This window comes from Serinus canaria, chromosome 1A (genome assembly GCF_022539315.1).
Source record: "Serinus canaria isolate serCan28SL12 chromosome 1A, serCan2020, whole genome shotgun sequence".
In the NCBI taxonomy this organism is placed as follows: Eukaryota; Metazoa; Chordata; class Aves; order Passeriformes; family Fringillidae; genus Serinus; species Serinus canaria.
The window spans coordinates 64,253,009-64,272,049 of NC_066314.1; the positions used below are offsets into that span (position 1 = coordinate 64,253,009).

Below are 19,041 nucleotides of genomic sequence, written 5' to 3' on the forward strand. Positions count from 1 at the left end.
CCCGCTGGAAGGACAAGATCAGATAGAATACTTCTGCTTTCTCAAACAAGGCTTATCACTTAGCTCCCATTTCAACTGACTTGAAGAACAAACACTTCTGTCTCCCAGGTTGGTGTTTTCCCAGTATCCTCATCACCACCACTTTTAAGGACTGTGGTTTCAAAAGTATGAAGGGTGAGGTAAAACCTGAGGTACAAACCTGAAGAAAAATTCAGCATGACTGTGCAGGGCCATCCATTTTTAATGGTGAGAAAGGGGTGGGCTGAGCACTAGAAAAGGCAGGTATGGTAAAATTTAACCCTGCTTCACCAACCTAAAGTGAGTTCTGCATTAAAGAGTACACCATTACTGCTCATCTGTCCACCAATGGCCCTCCAGCCCCATTCCTGCAGCACCGTGAACCACAACAATGCCCAAAGCCTGAGTGGGAAATTCAGGAGCTGAGTAGTTGGGTGCAAACAACTAAGACATCAGTGAGCCAGAAATGAAAGCTTTTTCTATGAAACCTGGCAAATAATACAGCCTTTGGTCATGTTACTGTTGTGCTTGCACAGTGGATTAGGAAAATGCATGTCCAGACTTTGCATGGGATACACAGACATACTTCCATTTGCTTTTGCATGGAAAGATAAAATCAACTTCCTTGTGTTTAACACTAGAAAAACAGAATTTCTTCTGCTATCAGCATTATTGGGACTTTCTGCTTCTGTTTTAATGTGTTGGTAGCAGGTGTAATGTCTTTAGACACTGAGGAGGCTCTGTAGCCAGCACCTAGAGCAGCAAAGGAAGGTCCCCAGAGGTGACTCCAGGCTGCTGCAGTGGGACAGAACCTCAGGAGAGTATTAGAGGTGAGCAAGTTGTGCTTCACAGGCATCACAATTCAGTCCTGCCTGGAGCCAGGCAATGATGCACCATGTGAGAGTAGGCTGTTATAGTGGGTATGCCTGCCTGCTGTAGGACACCATTCCAGATGGGGGTCTTTGTAAAGGACACACAAGCATCTGCAGGTTGAGCTCTTTCCTTTTTAGCCAGCTCCCTTCTCTAGTTCTAACTGCCCACTAACTGCACTAACACAGGACAAGTACAGTTTGAGAAACAGCTCAACCTGCACTGAAGGAAAACATTTGGTGTACACACAGTCCCGTGAGAAGGTCTTGTCTGCTGGCTTGATCATTTTTTAACAGTTATGTGTAGAAAAATGAAGTCCAGGCACTCAGTAAACAACACTTCCTTCTCAATTTTCCCAGCTTTTAGGAATTTGAAAAGAAGAGTCAGGGACTGAAAGGTAAAAAGATTGAACTATCAAATCAAGATAGTCACTCCATGCAGGTTTCAGGCATGCCAACTGAATAAATTAATGGAAGAGCTGGAATTGTCCCTGTATTGTATAACACCTGTTCATCAGCCACAGTCATGTGGTTACATGTTTGTGCCATCTAAAGAAAGTTCCTTGTAAGGAACTGTGTTCACTTATCAGACATGAGAAGAGGTGTGCCTGACACAGCACACAGCATTTGAATTATCTAACAATCTAATTATTTTTCCACCCTCTGTCAGCCAAATCTTGAGAAAAACCTCGAGAAATAAAATAGGTCAAGGCACTTTATGCCAATAAATAGCATTACAGCCCAAGAGGAGTGTCAAGGATAGGAAAATCCCCAGGAATTTTCCCAAACAAAATTCATTTCATTGTCTGAAGAACATTCCTCTCATGAATTTCAGATGGTCAGGTTACCTCTGCTAAGGAAATAGCACAACAAGATCAAGAAACAGAGCAGAAGGTCTGATTCACATGAGAGGTTTTCCTGTTATTTTTCCACTTGTCAGAGGCATCTGTACAGAGTCAAGCACCAAATATGAAAGTTCTAAATTAAAATGGAAAAACACAGTAGTCCTGGTCAGCTCAAAGGTCTGTCTAAGCTAATACCACATTTCCAGCAACACCCAACAGGAAATGCTCAGGGTAAGAGCACAAGGAATAAACTATCTGTTGCACACACCCACAGAAATCCACAGGTTAGGGGCTTTCTGAGCCAAGGACCACAGCTGTTCTCTTTGCAGTGAATGGTCCTGGATAAATCTGTGTAGTAGGAACTGTCTGCTGAAAACAATTGCCTGCTTGGCCCTACATTACACCTGCTGGCAGCAAGTTTTGGAACCTCACTGCATGTTGTATGAAAACAGACTTCCCACTCTCCTCAACTGCCAGGTGCTTCCATCTGATCCTCCCATACAATGAGAAATAACCCTTTCCAATTCAGCTTCTCCCTGCCTCTGCCTCTCATGACTAAAGAAAATTATTTTTATGATTTTTTTATGATTTCCACAGGAGTCTGCAATGGATCTTGCTGCTCATCATAGCAAACTCTTCATCCTCACTTCTCATTTCTTCAGTTTCAAATCCACCCTACTTCTTTGGTTCTTGTTTTCCTTCCTACAACTACCTCCAATCCCACAGCTTAGAGTAGGTGTACAGGAATACAGATAGCAGATCTCTGTTTGGTTCAAGCAGCTCCCTCTCTACACATGTGTGGAGAGCCTCCCCATGTTTCCCCTTGCAGCAGTGCCATAGAAAACCTTTAAATTTCTGTGTGTCTGGCTGGGCTGAGAGCAGCACAGCTTGGGAACTTCACTGGAAATCAAGACAGAAGGTCCACCCCTGAAGTGCAGGACAGCCCACCTGGGCTTTTGCCATCAGTATGTGGCTACCAAAACATGCAGGTGAGCAGTGTGTTGGAACTTGCAAGACTGTGGTAAGTTTTCTCAGAAAATCCACAGGGACAAATTCTGAACAAAAATGTCTATTTTTCAACTATATGTATTTATTTCCAGAACAGGACAGATACCATAAATACTAACTAAATCACTTATTTTTTTTTTTTAGCAAGTAATTTGATGTAAAGTATTTTGAGGATCAGTCAGTGAAAAGTGGCTATTTCTCAGGTGTTATATAGAGAGCAACCCAAAAAATAGCACTTTCTCCATCCCCAAAAGCTATCACTCTAGCCAACTCTACTAATTAAATCCCTTAATTTATTTTGGGGTTTGCTGGTTTTTTCCTCTTTAGAAGATGGAGATTTAAATATGCATTGACTCACTGTAATGTTTAAATGTAAATATGCTCTAAACCTCAGTCCAGGCCAGCATTCAGTGTCCTTTGTAGGTAAATCATGGAAGGGGCTACCTCCATGTCTGCAATCCAAGGCTTTTACACCTTCCTCACTGCAGTGCCAACCATCTGCCAACAACCTGGTCTACCTATGCTCATCTTTTAATTGAGGCTAAGAAAATGACAGAATCTCAGCTGTTACTTGGGGAAAGACTTTCTCCTATTCTTCACCAAAAAGGATGCTGAGGCCTACAGAGCTGAACAAGTATTTTTCATATGACAGGGTGCTCTGTGGACCAGTGATGGGTAACAGGGAATTACGAAACCCCAGTCTAGACTGAAGGAAAACAGACCTCTCTTTCATCAGTATTTAGGTTCACCTTATAACTCGACTTGTTGAAGTAAGTGATGGTGACATCAGCCTTCACCTCCTGGGGACATGCAGCAGGGCCAAGAGGTTCTCACCCCAAGCAGGAAGAGCCAGCAGGAGTGATGGAGGAGCACAGCATCACCTGCCCAGCCAGCAGTGAAGGGGGACCCAGGCAGGCTGCAGGCAAAGGGCCTGAGGACACCCCTTTGGTGAAGCCCAGGGCCATCGTGCTGCAGCCCACGGGCACCAAGGGACTCCAGGAAGCCACATTGCTCCCATCTGTGAAGCAGGGCAGTCCTGGCTCCCTCCCTCATGGGGAGTGACAACACAAACATGGAGCTAACAGAGACTTTTGGGATCTTAGAAAGCACACACACCTCTACTACGGGACACAAGCCAAAACCTGTTTCTTCTGAGCCTTTTCTTTCCAAGAACACTACTGCCATAAGGGGTTTGGGGAATTTGGAACAACAGCCTCTTCTGCAGCTACCATGGCTCCCCTTCTTGCTTGCAAAGCCAAACCTTGATGCCAAACTGGAGGAATCTCTCTCATTTCAGCTGACTGCCATTGCTGCAGCACTCTGTGGCTGAAGAAGATGGAGCTCACACTAAAGCATGAAATGAAAACACAGTATAGAGGATAACATGCAGAGGAGAGAAAAAGATCCTGACTAGCACTGCATTCAAGGCATTATGTCCCAACACGTACAATTTTTCCAGGCCACTTCTTTTAAAAACTGAAATTTTAAGGGGTTTGGATTTTTTTTTTCACATTTAATACAAATTAAGAAACATGAAACTGGAGTGTATTGATATCCAGGTATAACAACAATAGCAGAAAATAATTTTCAAGATAAATCCCAAGCACAGTACTTAGTGCCAAAGCACATTCAAACGAGTGGGACCCACTATTCTACCTCTAGAGCCTGAGCCTGTCAAAGAGCAAAGCCAGCTTCTGGTAACAGATATGGAGAGAAGATTTTATTCTTTCAGTTCAGCCAATTAGTTCATTACAATGACTAGATAACTCAAAGCTGGGAAATGCTTTGGGGCTGCAGAAACAGAAAGCTTGTTTCCTTCCTCCAGTCAACAAAAATTCAAGATAAGGATACAAAATCTACTAATACTTAATCAACATGGCAGAAAACAATCACTTCAATTTAGAAAATGAAAATTCGTGTGCTTAAGAAAAAAAGCTTGTTATTTATTGCACAATATCACCTGAAAATGTACTTCCATTTCATGTACAAAAGATACTTCCATTTCATGTACAATTTTAAACCTTTCTTTCTTCTTAAGAACTACTTTTAATGCTCAGGTTTTGATGCTGGACACTGCACTTGCAATTACATTTCACTGCTAAGCCAATCATAACAACATGCAAAATTATTACCAAAAAAAATCAATCATTCAGCAAATAACGTAATTTGTTATTTGCCAAAATAAAAACCTAACTAAATCTTTATGAGACTATCCAATTACTTAAATAGATATTTGTGGACATTGTATAGATTAGCAGAGAGGAAAACTAAATTTAGGTTAAAAGCCATTTTTAGCTGCACATCAATACATTTTAATGGCCATCCAACACTGTGAATCACTCTCTCTTTAGGAAAATACCTAAAAACTACACATACAAAATAATACCAGAATTGATTTTATAAGCCATTCTTCTGTTTGCCATTTAAAAACAAACAAACAAACAAAAAAAAAAAAAAAAAACCAAAAAAAAAAAACCCCACCAAAAATAAAGACAGTCAAAGCATGATGCAAAGTCTGTACAAATGACAGTATTCCTCAGCAAGTGACACAGCTGAGTGAATGTTTGCAACATTTGGCCAAGCAATGAAAGCAGCAACTCTGATGCCCATTGCTACAAGCTCCAGTTGGGACCCCATTTGTCACACGTGTGAAAAGGAGTTAATGCTTCAGCAACACATTTCACATGGGTGATAATGGTAATTAGGAGACCTCTGGAAAAGCATGGGTAACCCACATTTGGCTCTTAGAATCAATCAATTTTGTCTTCCCCAAAACCAGAAAACTTTTTCAAACCTGACCTGTAATTCCAATTTTGTGTATTCCCTCAAAGTTCTCCCTTCTGTCAGTTGAATCTGGGTAAATACAGAAGCAAAGCCAATCTCTTGCTAGTCCAAGCAACCTTGACTTCACAAGTCTCTGAGTCACAGACACCAACTCTTCCTTAGCTCTCTTCTCACTAACAATTAACTAGTCTTCTTGAAATCAAGACTGCTGGGGCTGAGACTTAGAAAAGAGTCTGAAGAAGGAGCATATTTAAGACCATCCTTCCAGGGTACAAAATTTTATATGGAAGCATCTGAATGCCTACACAGCATCAGAGCAAACCTACAACCTTATCCCCAAAAGAAGCCTCTGATTTGGGAAAGGCTTAGCATACAAAAAAAACCTAACTTTCCCCAGGGTAAATAGAGGGAGGTTCCCCCACACACACAGGCTGTTAGTCTTAGTATCTTCCTCATGTTCATCTACCCTCTTTTTTAAATCTATTTGCACTTTTAGCCTTCACACCACCCTGCAGCAGTGAGCTCCAAAGCTCCACAGATGGAAGAAGTACTTGTTTTAATCTTCCTGGCTAGTAAGGTCATTGCCTGCTCTTAACTATGAACTATCAGGAGTTGCTCTCCTTACTATACTGCTGTGTAATTTTACAATTTTCTATTACATCTCTCTCAGCAGTCTCCTTTCCAAGCCAAAAAGTCCTAGGCACTGCAGCCTGTCTTCCTATAGAAGCTTCCCCAAGCAACTCCACTGTACATTTCTGTATATTTTTCAGTAGTCAGAAAGGCACACTGTAATCAGGACCGATAAACAGACCAGATTCAAACTGCAATATACAGATCATTTCTATTTTACTCCCTGTTGCTTTCCCACTACAGTTTTATTTGCCTGTTTCACCCCAAATTGAAAACTGAACTCAGCTTTCTCTTTCATTCACTAACCAAACTATTTCCTAAAATATGATCCCAGGTGCCAGACCAGTTCTGGGAGGTCTATCAGCAAACAGTACTGAACATCTCAAAGAGACCTCGCTGTTTCTATCAAGCAGAAAAGTTTTGAAAGTGCCCCACTCAAAACTGCCAAGGAAAAAACCCCACCCCTGCACTTTCTGCCCACTTCACTTCTCCAAGCCTGCAGCCACTGCCTGTCAACATGGTTCACTTGGCTGTGCTAATTGGCTCTGCATACACTATTAATTCACTCTCTTCTTACTTTGAGGTTGTAATTTGTCCCCATTGGGAGGTAATAGAAGCCAGCACATGGTCAGTCATGGATGGCTCTGATGACTCAGCTGCTGAGGGCAGTTTGCTAGGACACAACCTCCAGTGTATTTGAGCCCAGTGTTTCCTGTGCAATGGGTGATACGTATCTCAAGCCAAAAGCCATGAAACATTTTACATCCCATAACCTCCTCCTGGAAGCTGCTCCCATAGTCTTCCCCAGGTCCTCTTCCAGAGAGCACATTTGCTCAAGTCATGAGACAATGACACAACCACTCAGTCTGCCAACTGAGAAGGGAATTCATATCCCTCAACACTCCTGTTCCTGCAACTTGGTGCCCTTCCTGGAACCCCTGGCAGCACTGAGTGCATCCTCATACCTCTGTGAAAGCAGCCCAGCCCTTCATGTCCTTGCCTCCAGGGAGATGGTGGGTCTGCCACTCAGCTGTGCATCCAGCATGGCATGGGCATTCATGCCAGCTGGACATCCAACACCTACACATGTCTCCACCAGGCTGCCCAACCCAGCAGTGGTGCTTTGAACTGCAGGGAGATGTTCCCATGGAGCTGGAGTGACACTCTGGGACCAGAGCCACTACAGGAGAAGGGCAGTGGCACAGGTGACAATGGCTATCAGCACTACCTCCTTTGCTCTGCAGGCTTTAAGTTGCAGCCAGTCTTTTACAGTGGTGCCCATCAGAAATATCCAAGCAGCTTCTCACAGATGTGGCAGGGAAGATCCATCTACATAGGAATGTTTTTCTCAGAAGCCTCCAATGACAAGCAGAACCAAAAGTCTCAGCCCAGAATCTGAAGTTCCTCCCACTCTACAAAAGCTCAGCTTTGGTCAGGTCAGAAAATGCTTGGCTTTGCCTGTGTTTTAAAGCACAAGGCAAGTAGGAAGATGAGAATAAGCCATTCAAGAGGGAATGTAGTAAAACAACCATCTCCAGTCGTAATCCACCAGGAGAAAAAAAGGATTAGTTCTGCCACAGAGAGGGGAAATCACAATATAGACCTTATAGAAGGTCAGGAAAGGGCTCTCCAGTATTGCTGTAAATGCTGGGATCACTGCATTTCACCTCCAAGAGTATCAGCAAAGCTTCATGGAGCTCCACCAACAATGGCAACTATCTTGATATGAAATTCTTTGCAAGAAAAAAGGAGGAACATAAATGAGAAATGTAGTTTGCAGCTACAGAATGCCTTGTTGTGGCCCCCCTATCTGGATAAATCCATCTCTGAATTTTAGTACTGCTATCTCTGGCACTGTAATTAGAAATTTTATTTACCTAGTAGAGTTCCAAGTTCATAGATTTCCACAGAATCGCAGACCAGGTAGAAAACATTACTAGTTTCTGTTAAGAGATGTTTTAGAGGATCCCACTGAAGACATAATGAAAAAAAAAAATCACTTCAGCTACATTCAGTTGAAATTCAAACCATATAAAGAGCCTCACTCTCTGCTTCATTTCATCAGTTTTAAGGATAGTGCTTAGTGGTTGTCAGTTGGTTTTCTCCAGAATAAACTCCTAAAACAAGTAGTTTACAATTTCTTGATGGAACCCTACTTGAGCTGGCTAGAAAAAGCCCAAAACAAAACCTGCAACAAAAGCAAACACGACAAACAAAAACCCCAAAAAATCATTCATTGTCCCTATTCATAATCATATTTAATTTTAGTTTAAAATTAAACATCCAAATTCTGGATTTAACATTGGGCAGCTGTTCATAGTTAAATATGTGAAATCCAGCTGCGACATCCAAAGTACTTTTTTGGAGTTGTATTAACACATCTCTTGCAGTTACACCCAATGCTACTCTTGGCAATATACACATTTTTAAAATTATTTACAATGCTATATATTTCTATGTGCATACATTCCATAGAACACCAACATACACTGCAGTGACAATTTCCTTCATACCCTTTTTCTCTCCAGACTGTCTTAATCAAGACAGGCTTTGCAAACTGTACAAGAACAACACGGAAGCAAAGACAGTGCATGTAGTTTAACAAGGAATAACCTTTGGAAATTCATTTAGATGAGAAATCATTTATAGCCTTCCTTAACTGCTGTACCCAGTTCACTTTAGAGCTTCAGAGCTTTACAGCAGATGATACCATCTATCAGTGAAAAGCTTAACCCTTTTCAAAATCCTTTATTTACCAGTGCTCCAAGACATTCCAAAACCAAGTTTAACTCTGGCTGGAGTTATCTGCAATTATTTTCCTGCCAGCAGAGGCATTTTTAGAAAAAGAAAGGAAAAAAAAAAAAAAGGAAAAGGAAGGGAAAAAAAGGAAGAAAACAAAAGCAGTCCCTATAATCTAGGCTTGAGTTCCACATGTTACTAAAGAAGTAGATGAAGAGTGTAGTTTTCCTCTGTGCTTCAACAAAACACTGCCTGAAGACAACTCAGCAACACCAGAACCAGTATGGTCTAAACCGGGCATGGGTTATAAACCTAAAAAATAACCCACACTAGCAGAAATCAATAGCTACAACTCCACTGTTAAAAGCACAGAAGCTTTGGTGTCTGGTCTCTTTGCTCAGGCTGAACATACCTGGGTTTGGTTTGGCTGCTTCACAACTGCCTAGAGGAACATCCCACCCATGGGCTGGTCCAGGCAGCCTCCCTCCTTTGGGAGGCACAGGGACATAGTGCAACTTAAAAAATAGTTGTTGTGGCAATGCTAGCAGTTCATCATCATCCACTATCCTCACCAGGGAGTCCTCGCTTGCCAGGGAAAGAGTTAACACCTAGAATAACTGTGAATGCAGCCTGCTCTGCATCCAGCTTCAGGGAGCCCTGGGAAGGGCGGTGGTCAGGGGCAGGTGGTGGGGATTGCTCTGGCAGCCACATCTGGCTGCCATCCCTCCCAGGTGCTCCTGCCCTGGGCCAGGAACAGGATTGTGGCAGCAACACGTGCCAGCCTCTTCCAAAGCCGCCTTCCATGTAGGCTGTGGGCACAGAAATACCACCCTGCCCACGTGTGGCTGATCCAGACCTCAGGACACACTGAAGCTGCAAGATCTTGCTCTGACTGCTCAGCAGAGGTAGGTGGCCCACACCAAAGAGGCAGCAGCCAAAAAACCACCACCATACCCCTGCCCTCAGAGCAGTTTAGTGTGAACTAAAAAGCCAAGTACAAATCAAATCATTGTCCCCGATTTCTGTAATAAACACTGTTTGTTTCCATGCTGCAGTACAAGTACTTAGCCCTGCTACTGCCTTGCACAGGTACATTTATTATTATTTTATGTTTCACAGATAGGGAAAGCAAAAGACAAGATGACCACTTTCAGAAGCACTGGCTTTTGAGCTGTTGGTACTCTGGGGATGCCCAGTTGAAGGCAATGAACTACAAAATACTCCAAAATAAACATATGCAAAAAGAACTCAAAAACAAATTAGCCAATTTTTAGACCACAGGTCAAAACTATATCACTGGCCAAAAACACCAGTTACCTCAGCACTCTCCCTTTCCTGCAGTGAGCAGGTTATTAGGAGAACTTTTGTCAGCAGAACTCAGAACATAAGCACTCATAACTTTTCTAAAAGGCAGAAAGATTGCTTCTCTGTCACTGGACAAGACTTCATATCCCTCTTATCATCCTTTCTATCAGCACAGCTCCGTTCAGTCACCTCCCTCCAAAAGGCACTTTGGGATGCACGCTGCAATTTGCATATAAATTACCATTAAAGTATACACTGTTTTACTGGGGCATTTCAGATTCAAGAAGCTCTTTTAATGGGTTGCCTCCCAGGAAACTGACTTCACCTGTAATGACACAGTGAATGGTAATGACCACTGTTTAATTGGGGCAGTGCTAGTAAAATTTTGCTTCAGAGGGATTCAATTTACTTGGTGCCAAGGAGTTAAGTGATTAATCAGGTGTTAAATAGTATGTACTTCTAAACACTGGTCTTCTACCATTCAATCCTCCACCACTGAATTTAATGACAGCTTTGTCACTGACACTAACAGAAGGAGGATCCTCCTCCTAGCACACAAGTAAACACTAAGGAACATGCTCTGCACTGACAGATACTCAGCCTTGGCTGAGGGCAACAGGATTCTCACCATGTAGAGCTGAACAATCCCTCAGCATGAGAAGACTTCAGTGAGAGAGGGGTCTTTGCAGAAACAGCATCAACGAGATATCAGGAGACATAACCCACCATCCAAAAACGATGTCAGTCAGGGGAAGCAAATTAAGATTGAAAACTCTACACTGATTCCTTGCCCTTTAGCTTTTTCTTTCCTCTGCCTTTTTTTAAACTATTACAAAGCACATCCTCCAATCCAAAATGAGCACACTGTGAAGCCCTTCAGCTACAGGATCCTGTGCTGAGGGACTTCTGCAGCCACCCCATTGAGCTCAGCACAAGAGAGAGCACCTACATCCACCAAGCTTGCACCTACATAAAACCTGTACTGAAACAGTTGTGAAACCTGACTCGCAGTGAGGCTCTGTGCCTTCAGTGCTGCCCACAGAGAGCACTCTCAGCTCGAGCATCACCCAGGGGCACAAAGGGACCCTGGGCTCAGAGAGGTCCTGGTCTGCAAGACCTGAAGCAGCTGATCTGTCCCCATATCCCCAGTTTTAGTTCCCACACTACTCCACACTTGTACCAGCACAATTGTATGGTCACACGGTAAGACTAAGCAACTGAAAGTGTCATATTTATAAAAAATAAAATCAACAAATTAAACTGTGCCCTTTGGGAGCCTTCCATTTGTCTGCTGTATTTGGAATCTACGTATGAGATCACAGTGATATTCTCAAGGTATATTCATTTCAGGCAAAAAATTAAAGAGATCCTGACAATCAGAAAGATCCAGGTGAGGTTTTAAACAAAACTTACCACCACATAAACCTTAATTAATCACAAAAATCATCATCTGTGCCTAAACTGCTAGTCCTGTCTCCATTTGAGCTTTTGCTCCCATATATGTCTTTGCCAAGATGTTTACACTCCCCTGGTGCCTCAATTCTCCCATCTGTGGGAGGAGAGGTGAGGCCTTAAGGATCACTTGCCAATACTGTAATGAGTGCCAACATCGTGGCACTATTTACAACAATATAATCAGCTAACTACTGTGGCTCAGGATCAGAGGAACAGGTTTACTACCAACACAGATATTCCATCTATGAAGAAAGAATCTGACTATCACAACCACACCAGATGCCCCTTCTCAGCTGACCTCAGAGTCAAAAGCCTTCAAGCCCTCTCAGACTGGAGCTCGCCACAACCCCAAAGCCTCCCAGTCAATGCAGAGTATGCTGACACCCTAAGCTGTAGCAAAAACTGAGGGCCCAACCTTCAAGCTCATCTGTCACCCCTGAGATTTTACCTTCTAAACCCTAGGATGAGTCCTCTCCACAGCTTTAGACCCTACACACACGCTTAACCTTCCTGCCACAAGCGCACAGTGGGTCTGCTTGCCATGAGCCAGGCAAGCACACACCCAAGTGCTGGCAAGGTCTGGCTATCAGCAGGGTATTTTTCATCTCCCAGAGGAGTCAGCCAGCACATACTTACTGCAAAGCAAGCACATATCAATACACAATCACACACATACACTGATAACTACTTAACACAATCCAAGATATTACTGCAAGCTTATACTGATTACCTACCAGTAATAAAATATAAACCAAACATTCACCTCCTCAAAGTTTTCCCAAAACTGATTAGAGCACTTCTCTAACACGATGAGATAGGAAGACTGGGCACTGAGCAGCTCAGGCACAAAGAAAGCACCAGCCTTCACCTTCTCTGCTGAAGCTTTCCGTGTTCATCACCCCAAGTGCTGTGGCATTTACTGCCTGCACCCTTGTCCCACACTGGAGGAGAAAGGGGAAGAAAGAACACCAACAACAAACCAAGGAAAGATCAAGAAAACAAGAAAACACACCCACCAGCACCACTGCTTCCCGTTCACAGGTTCTTAGTGAAACTTTGTGACACCCATGTAGCACAACACTCGCCTGCTTTTCGAAACGAGGCAGTGAAGTTGGGGTACTCTGTGTAGCTTTTTCCTCTGCCTCAGCATCACATTCCATGCCATGAGCCAGACTGGAATACTGAAAAATTGTCAATTGCCCTCACATAATCAACTACCATTTAAACAGCTCCTCTTAAATCCAGCTGCTGAACGCAACCACCTTTATCACCCAGTTTAAAAAAGTGTCCAAAAAGCAATGATAGAAAAGCCGAAGGGAAAGCTACCCAGAACAGTTAGACTGGTGAAGAAATGCTTTCATTTGAAGTTCACATTTCTGTCTGCAAAGTTTTAATCTTAAAATTTGAAACTACTAAAATAGCCAGTAACAGAGAAGTCAGTAACAGCAGTTTTTACATGTGGACAAAAGGTACATTAAAAAATAAGTTCAGATCATGATGTTTAGAATCAGTCCCTTCTGAGAAAAAAAAAATCAGTTTTCATTTACTGTTGAAATGTAATGGAAATGTGGCATTTATTAGTTTCAAGACTGAAGGAGAAGTTAGTATCTCTCCAGTTAGGAAACTGATTACTTACAGTATGATTCTGTGACATACATTAGTGACACTGAGTAAGGACCAGTTTTACAGTTCCTGAAATCAACAGAATGGTTGTTGATTTCAGTAAGAGCAGAAGTAAGCCTCCTATTTTCAAAATGACATGTCAAAAACAAGGAAATACAGCTCATAAGACACCACTTTTTCATGACGTTTGTGTTCTTTGGTCCAGAGAACACATCCTACCTTTCCATGGGGTTTACCAGAAAAAACCAGTAGCTGTATCTCATTTTATATATCTTTAGGGACCCAATGAGTTAATAGAACACGTTTTGCCTGCATTAGCATTTCACCATACAGCAACACGCATACAATACCCCGTTAAGCAGTTTGCCTGTCTGTGTTACGCAAAGTCAAACTAGACTCTAAGCCACGAGACTTCACGGGACACAGGCCTGATTGCATTTAACTCAGCAAGAGAAAATACACCCAGAAGTTTTCAAATTGTGCTCCCACCATACAGAACGCAAGACTCCCCCGTCCGCACACGGGACAAGCAAACAAAAGAGCATCATGCTGAATAAGTGTTTATTCCAGGCTCTTCCCCTTAGAGAGAGTCTGGAAGTCACCTCTTTCTTCCGGGCAGGGAGAGACAACCACTAAAGATCTCCTTCTTGCTCGGGCACAGTTAGTCAGGAGCAGAAGGGAGATTCCTGGTTTGCAACAAGACAAAGCGACTCCTAAGTAAAACGCAAAACCGGGGAGTGAGGGAAGGCGAGAGGAAAGCAGTGGGCTGCTAGATAGGAAAGGGTCTGGACAAAAAAGGAAACTCAATTTTGTTTCCATTGTCTCAGCTTCATGCCGCCTCCACTAAAAACGATAAACTTCCCGGGGTAAGTCCTTCTTCAGCAGGCCAAGGCACGGGGAAACACATCCCCTAGCCCGTGCCGGAGCGGGGCCGGGCTGGCAGCCCTGGCTCTCCTACCTGCCACCGGCAAGCGATGCCAGGAATCGCAACCACTAAAACAAACAGCAGTAATACGGATAATAAGGAGAAAAATATTAAAATTCAATAACGAAAGACAAAGAAAGACAGAAAGAAAGACCCACGACCCACTGTAGGCGGAAGCAGGAGCGGCTGCATCTCCCCGACGGCAGGAAACTTTCTACGAAGTTGCTGGCGGGGACGGCTGCCAGCCAACCCCGCGGGAGGCCGGGCCGGGCTCCGGGGCCCCCTGTAAAGCTCCGTGCCGTGGAGAGCCACGCCAGCAGAGCCGGGCCCGCCGCCGTGTCCCCGGGCAGCGCAGGGCGCTGACAGCCCGCGGCACCGCGTCCCCGCCCGCGGCCGGAGCGGCGCTGAGAGCACCCGCAAACGGGGGCACCCACACCCGCGGCCGCCCTTCGCCCGCCCGGGTGAAAAACAGAAGAGGGAAAACCAGTTATTTCCACCAAAATACCCCTGGGCAAACCACATCGAAGCCCACCGCCCCGAGGCGCCGGCGGGCGCGACCCGCACTGACAGGGGCCGGGCGGGTAGAGGGACGGGGCTTTACCTTGATGCAACACGGAGCAGGAGTCTCGGACATCTCTCTGGAGGGACTCGGCGGAGCCCGACGGGGCAGGCGCGGGCGGGCAGACGGGAAGTTCTCGGGCTTTCCCCACTTTCCGCTCCTCTCCAGGCGCGGCGGCGCGGCCCGACCCGGCCCGTCCCCTCAAGGGGAAGTGGCAGCCGGGGGCGGGCGCGGCGCGGCCGGGATGGCGCGGGGGGGTCCGGCCGCGGGGCCGGGGCCGCTCCTCGCTGCTGCCGCCGCTCCCCGCGGGCGCGCGCGGCCGCCCGCGCCCCCCCACCCCGCGCGTGTGCCTTGCGCGTGCTCGCGGCTCCGCGTGAGAGGCGATGCGCGCGCGCGCGCGGGAAGAGGAAAGAGGGCGCGGGAAGGGAAGTGGGGGGTGGGGGGGCGCGGCCCCGGTCCCCGCCGGTGTTTTCCTTCCTGGAAAAGAGAGAAACCGAAAGGCGGCAGCGGGGGCCGGGCCGGGCCGGGCGCTACGCCCCGCCCCGCGCCGCCGCTCATTGATCCGGAGTTTCGGGGCCGAAACTGACGTGGGTTCCCGGCACTCGCACCGCCCCTTAAAGGAGCCGCGCCGGCAGCGACGGCCACCGCCGGCCCAGCGCCTCCGGCCCGCGGGCGGAGCGGGCGTGCGCCCAGCTCTGGCCGGCGCCTTGGGTGCCGCTGCGGGCCGGCCAGGGCTGGGGGAAGGCTGGAAGGGCGCGGCCGGGCCGCGTCGCCGTAGGAAAGCTGGTGCCGTTTGACACCGCGCGGGCCCTTTAAGCGCCGAGCGGCGGTCCCGGGGCGGGCAGCGGGACGGGCGGGCCCCGGCAGCAGCACAGCGAGCTTTGTTCCGCCGCCGCTTGGGCAGCCCCGGCCGGGGAACGCGGAGGCGCAACCGGTCCGGCCCGGTCCGGTCCCCGTGTTCAGAGCCCGGCCTGGGCCTGCGTTCGCAGCCCGGCGCGGGGTGTTAGGGATGTGTTTGTATCACCCGCAGCGGGTGGACACAAATCCCCGCCTTGTGTGTGATTTCCATCCGCGGTGGTGTCCGCGCCCGTTTCTGCCTGCCTCCTGGACGGTACAGCCCCAGCCCTCGTGATGAGGGAAAAGAGCAGGGGGAAAGTGAGAAACGCATCAGCCATCCATTAGTCCAAATCTGTCTGTGTTTTTACGGGCAGTTTCTGGGGTCCTGACTGGTGTGTAGATGCACCCACTTTATTGCAAGGCCTGAAGTTGCCTGGGAGCGAGCACTGCTCTGTACCCGTAGCGCTGCAAGGCAGAGCTGCCTCTGGAGCCTGCTGGAAGGACGCCGTGCACTGCCGTAGGGGAGGCTCCTGTAAGCGATTTGGTGCTACCAAAAATGGCAAACGAGAGGGAATCCAACCGCGGGGCTTTCAGAGCAAGGCTTAGCTCACGTTTCGGTGCCTGCCTTAAGCGTGGTGTGCTGGCATCGAGTGCAGAGCTGGTTCACCTGCATGGCCAATAGGCCAGACTGCTGTAGACACCCCTTGGTCCATTTTGCAAACCAGGACCCACTCTTTGCAGCCTCTTACAGCTTCATTTTGGCCTTAAACTAAATGAGGGATGGTACTATCCCCTCCCAGCCTAGCAACCAATGACCCTTTTTTAATATAGCACCAACTCAACAGTGAAGGATTCATATTTACTGTCTTCCCTCAGCACAGATGAACTGCTGAAGTAGAGTTGTTGCTCTTCAGAGTCATGGAACCATCAAGGTTGGAAGAGTCTTCTGAGATCATCCAGTCCAACTGTCAACCCAGCACTGCTGTAGCCCCTAAATCACTAAACTGTGTCATTTGGTGTCAGATCCAGATAGCTTTTAAGCACATCTAGGGATGGAAACTCCCCCGCCTCCCTGGGCAGCCCCTTCCAATGCCTGACACCCCCATGCAGTGACATTTGTTTTTTCTCATACTCAATTTAAAAATCCTGTGTCTCAGCTTAAGGCCATTTCCTGTTGTTTTCTCACTGAGGGCATGGCAGAAGAGACTGGCTCCCTCCAGCTTCCTGTCAGGGAGTTGTAAAGAGCAATGAGGTCTCCCCAAAGCCTCCTCAAGATTAAACCCCAGCTCCCTCAGGCATTCCCCATAAGACATGTTTCTAGACCCTTCACAAGCCTTGTTCCCTTCTCTGGACACGCCACAACACCTCGATGTCCTTTTTAAAGTGAGGAGTCCAAAACTGAATGCCAAATACAGGACATTGCCTCTCTCTCCCCCCTCATCCTCTCTATTTCATCACCATGACATTTTGCCACTGGCTTTCCCCTAGAGCTGGGTTAATATTCTCTGTCTCATGGCAAGTTTGAGGGTTTTGAGATTTTTTGTATCAAATATAGAAATTTGAGGTGGAAAACATTTGTTAGGTCATCTACTCTGCTCCCCTGGTGGTAGAGGATTTACAGCACATGTGTAATTTTTCTTTTAAATGCCTCAGGAACTGGGGCTTGCACCTCTTTCTTTTCAAGTCTGTTTCACAGTCCAGAAAGTCCCATGGTCAGGAAGATATTTGGTCTCTATTTTCATTTGTCAGTTTCACCCAATTACTTCTGGTTACACCCACGTTGTGTACTCCCCTAAACAGTTTTTCTGCTCGATGGCTGTTTGTGTTTTACACACAGGTATCACATATTTTCCTAGTTATTACCATCCTTTCTTTTTATCTCCTTTCATTAATCAGTCCCTGCAGCCACTTTATCACTTATGTCATTGATCTTCTTTGATACCCATTCAATTGTTCATGGATACCCACCTGGTGTCCCATCACAGTTTCATTTGTCTCCAAGCTGCCTCAAAGGCTTGTACAGCATCTGTCACCTGACATGGCTCTGAATCAGATGTGTTCCATCTTGCAGTGCCACTGCAATCTGTTTTTCTCCACAGACATTCTGGTGAAGATGGGTGTCCCGAGTTTCAGTTTTCTGCCTGGAGTTTCAACATCTCTTCCTTCTGGGATCACTGATAGCTGCTTTTCCTCACACTTTGATTAATGGCCCTTACAAATACAGGCCCTGATCCATCCCCTCAAACCTCTCAACCAGTGTGGATGGTTGCAAGTGTCTGCCCAAGACCACAACCTGATTTAGAGCTTGTAGGATGTGGGGTTACAATTATTAAAGTTTCTATGGCTTATGCTCATTAACAGGTCCCATGGGAAAGGCAGAGCTGCAGGCTGGATGGTTGGGAGTTGGTTGAGAGGTGAGAGGCCATTATGAGTGAGGACAGAGTCTGTTGGAAGTGAGATTGTGATGGCTGAAGGAATGTGTGGGCAGGGTATGAGCAGGAGGCTGACTGAATGGGAGAACATGTGGAGAGCAGCATGGCAGCTGAGCCAGCCAGTGGGTGCCTTCTTTCTGTTCAGTTCTGCTAAGTCTTGGTTTGGTTTCAGTTAGGTTAAAATTAAAGGTATAAAAAGGGGCCAATTTTTACAGTAGAGAGATCTCCTTCAGATACATAAGGGAGTCTGTGTCACTTTGTTCCCCACTGCTACAAGAGCTATTCTCTCTCAGCTCATTCTGTTTGTTTTCTCCAATACTCCACTGAATGTGAGTTCAATGGATGGAAACTAGAAAAGGTAAGGATAGAAGTGGTGAACATATAGAGAAGGCCACAGCCATGATTGGAGCAAGTCAATCCCAAATCAATCTTCAGCCACAAATCAATCCCACTGAAGTTGCTGTAAGAAAGCTGGGAAGGAAATGTGGCTGCACAGAACACACCCCACCCTACCCTGTGGTGTGCCCTTGCCAACAGAAGCAGGTTTGCCTGAGCCACGCTGGCTAGGTGCTACACACCATGACTGGAGAACACCTTTGAACCCTTTGAACGAGGATGGCCAAACCCTGTGTCATGTGTTAGCTTTTCTGCTTGGTTCTGCCCTTGTTTCTCTGCCCTGATTTCTTGCAGTTCCTCTCATTAGTTGTGTCTCTTGAGAGCTCAGACTTTTAAGGTCCTGGCCTGCTGCTCTGGGCAGTAGAAGAAAACTGCTACCAAATGTCCTGGTGTGCAGGGTGGTCCACGGTTGCAGGACAGTTGTTCTGGTCTAAAAGTAAGAGGAAGCTGCTCCAGCTGTCAGCTCCCCTTTAGATCTGTGCCACGTGGAGATTGCACAGAGCGGAAAGGAAGTCCATTAGCTCGTATTTAACCTTGAACAGGCTCCCAGTGAGTTTCTTTCCCTCTCACCTAGAGGCTACTGCTTAGCTTATCTCCAGGGAGGACCCATTAGTTA

General features: G+C 46.2%; 1 protein-coding gene across 3 annotated transcripts in view; it reads right to left on the bottom strand.

The window, feature by feature from the left end:
* Window positions 1-14,970, bottom strand: part of ETV6 (ETS variant transcription factor 6) — a 127,398-nt gene extending 112,428 nt beyond the window's left edge. For 2 of the 3 annotated variants that reach the window (XM_018919714.3, XM_009095097.4), the window contains exon 1: window positions 14,803-14,970. In XM_018919714.3, coding sequence (XP_018775259.1) covers window positions 14,803-14,835 — 33 coding nt within the window. In that variant the 5' untranslated portion in view covers window positions 14,836-14,970. The remainder of the gene's footprint in view (window positions 1-14,802) is intronic. The other variant, XM_018919715.3, reaches the window with a different exon arrangement.
* Between the last annotated feature and the right edge of the window lie 4,071 nt (window positions 14,971-19,041).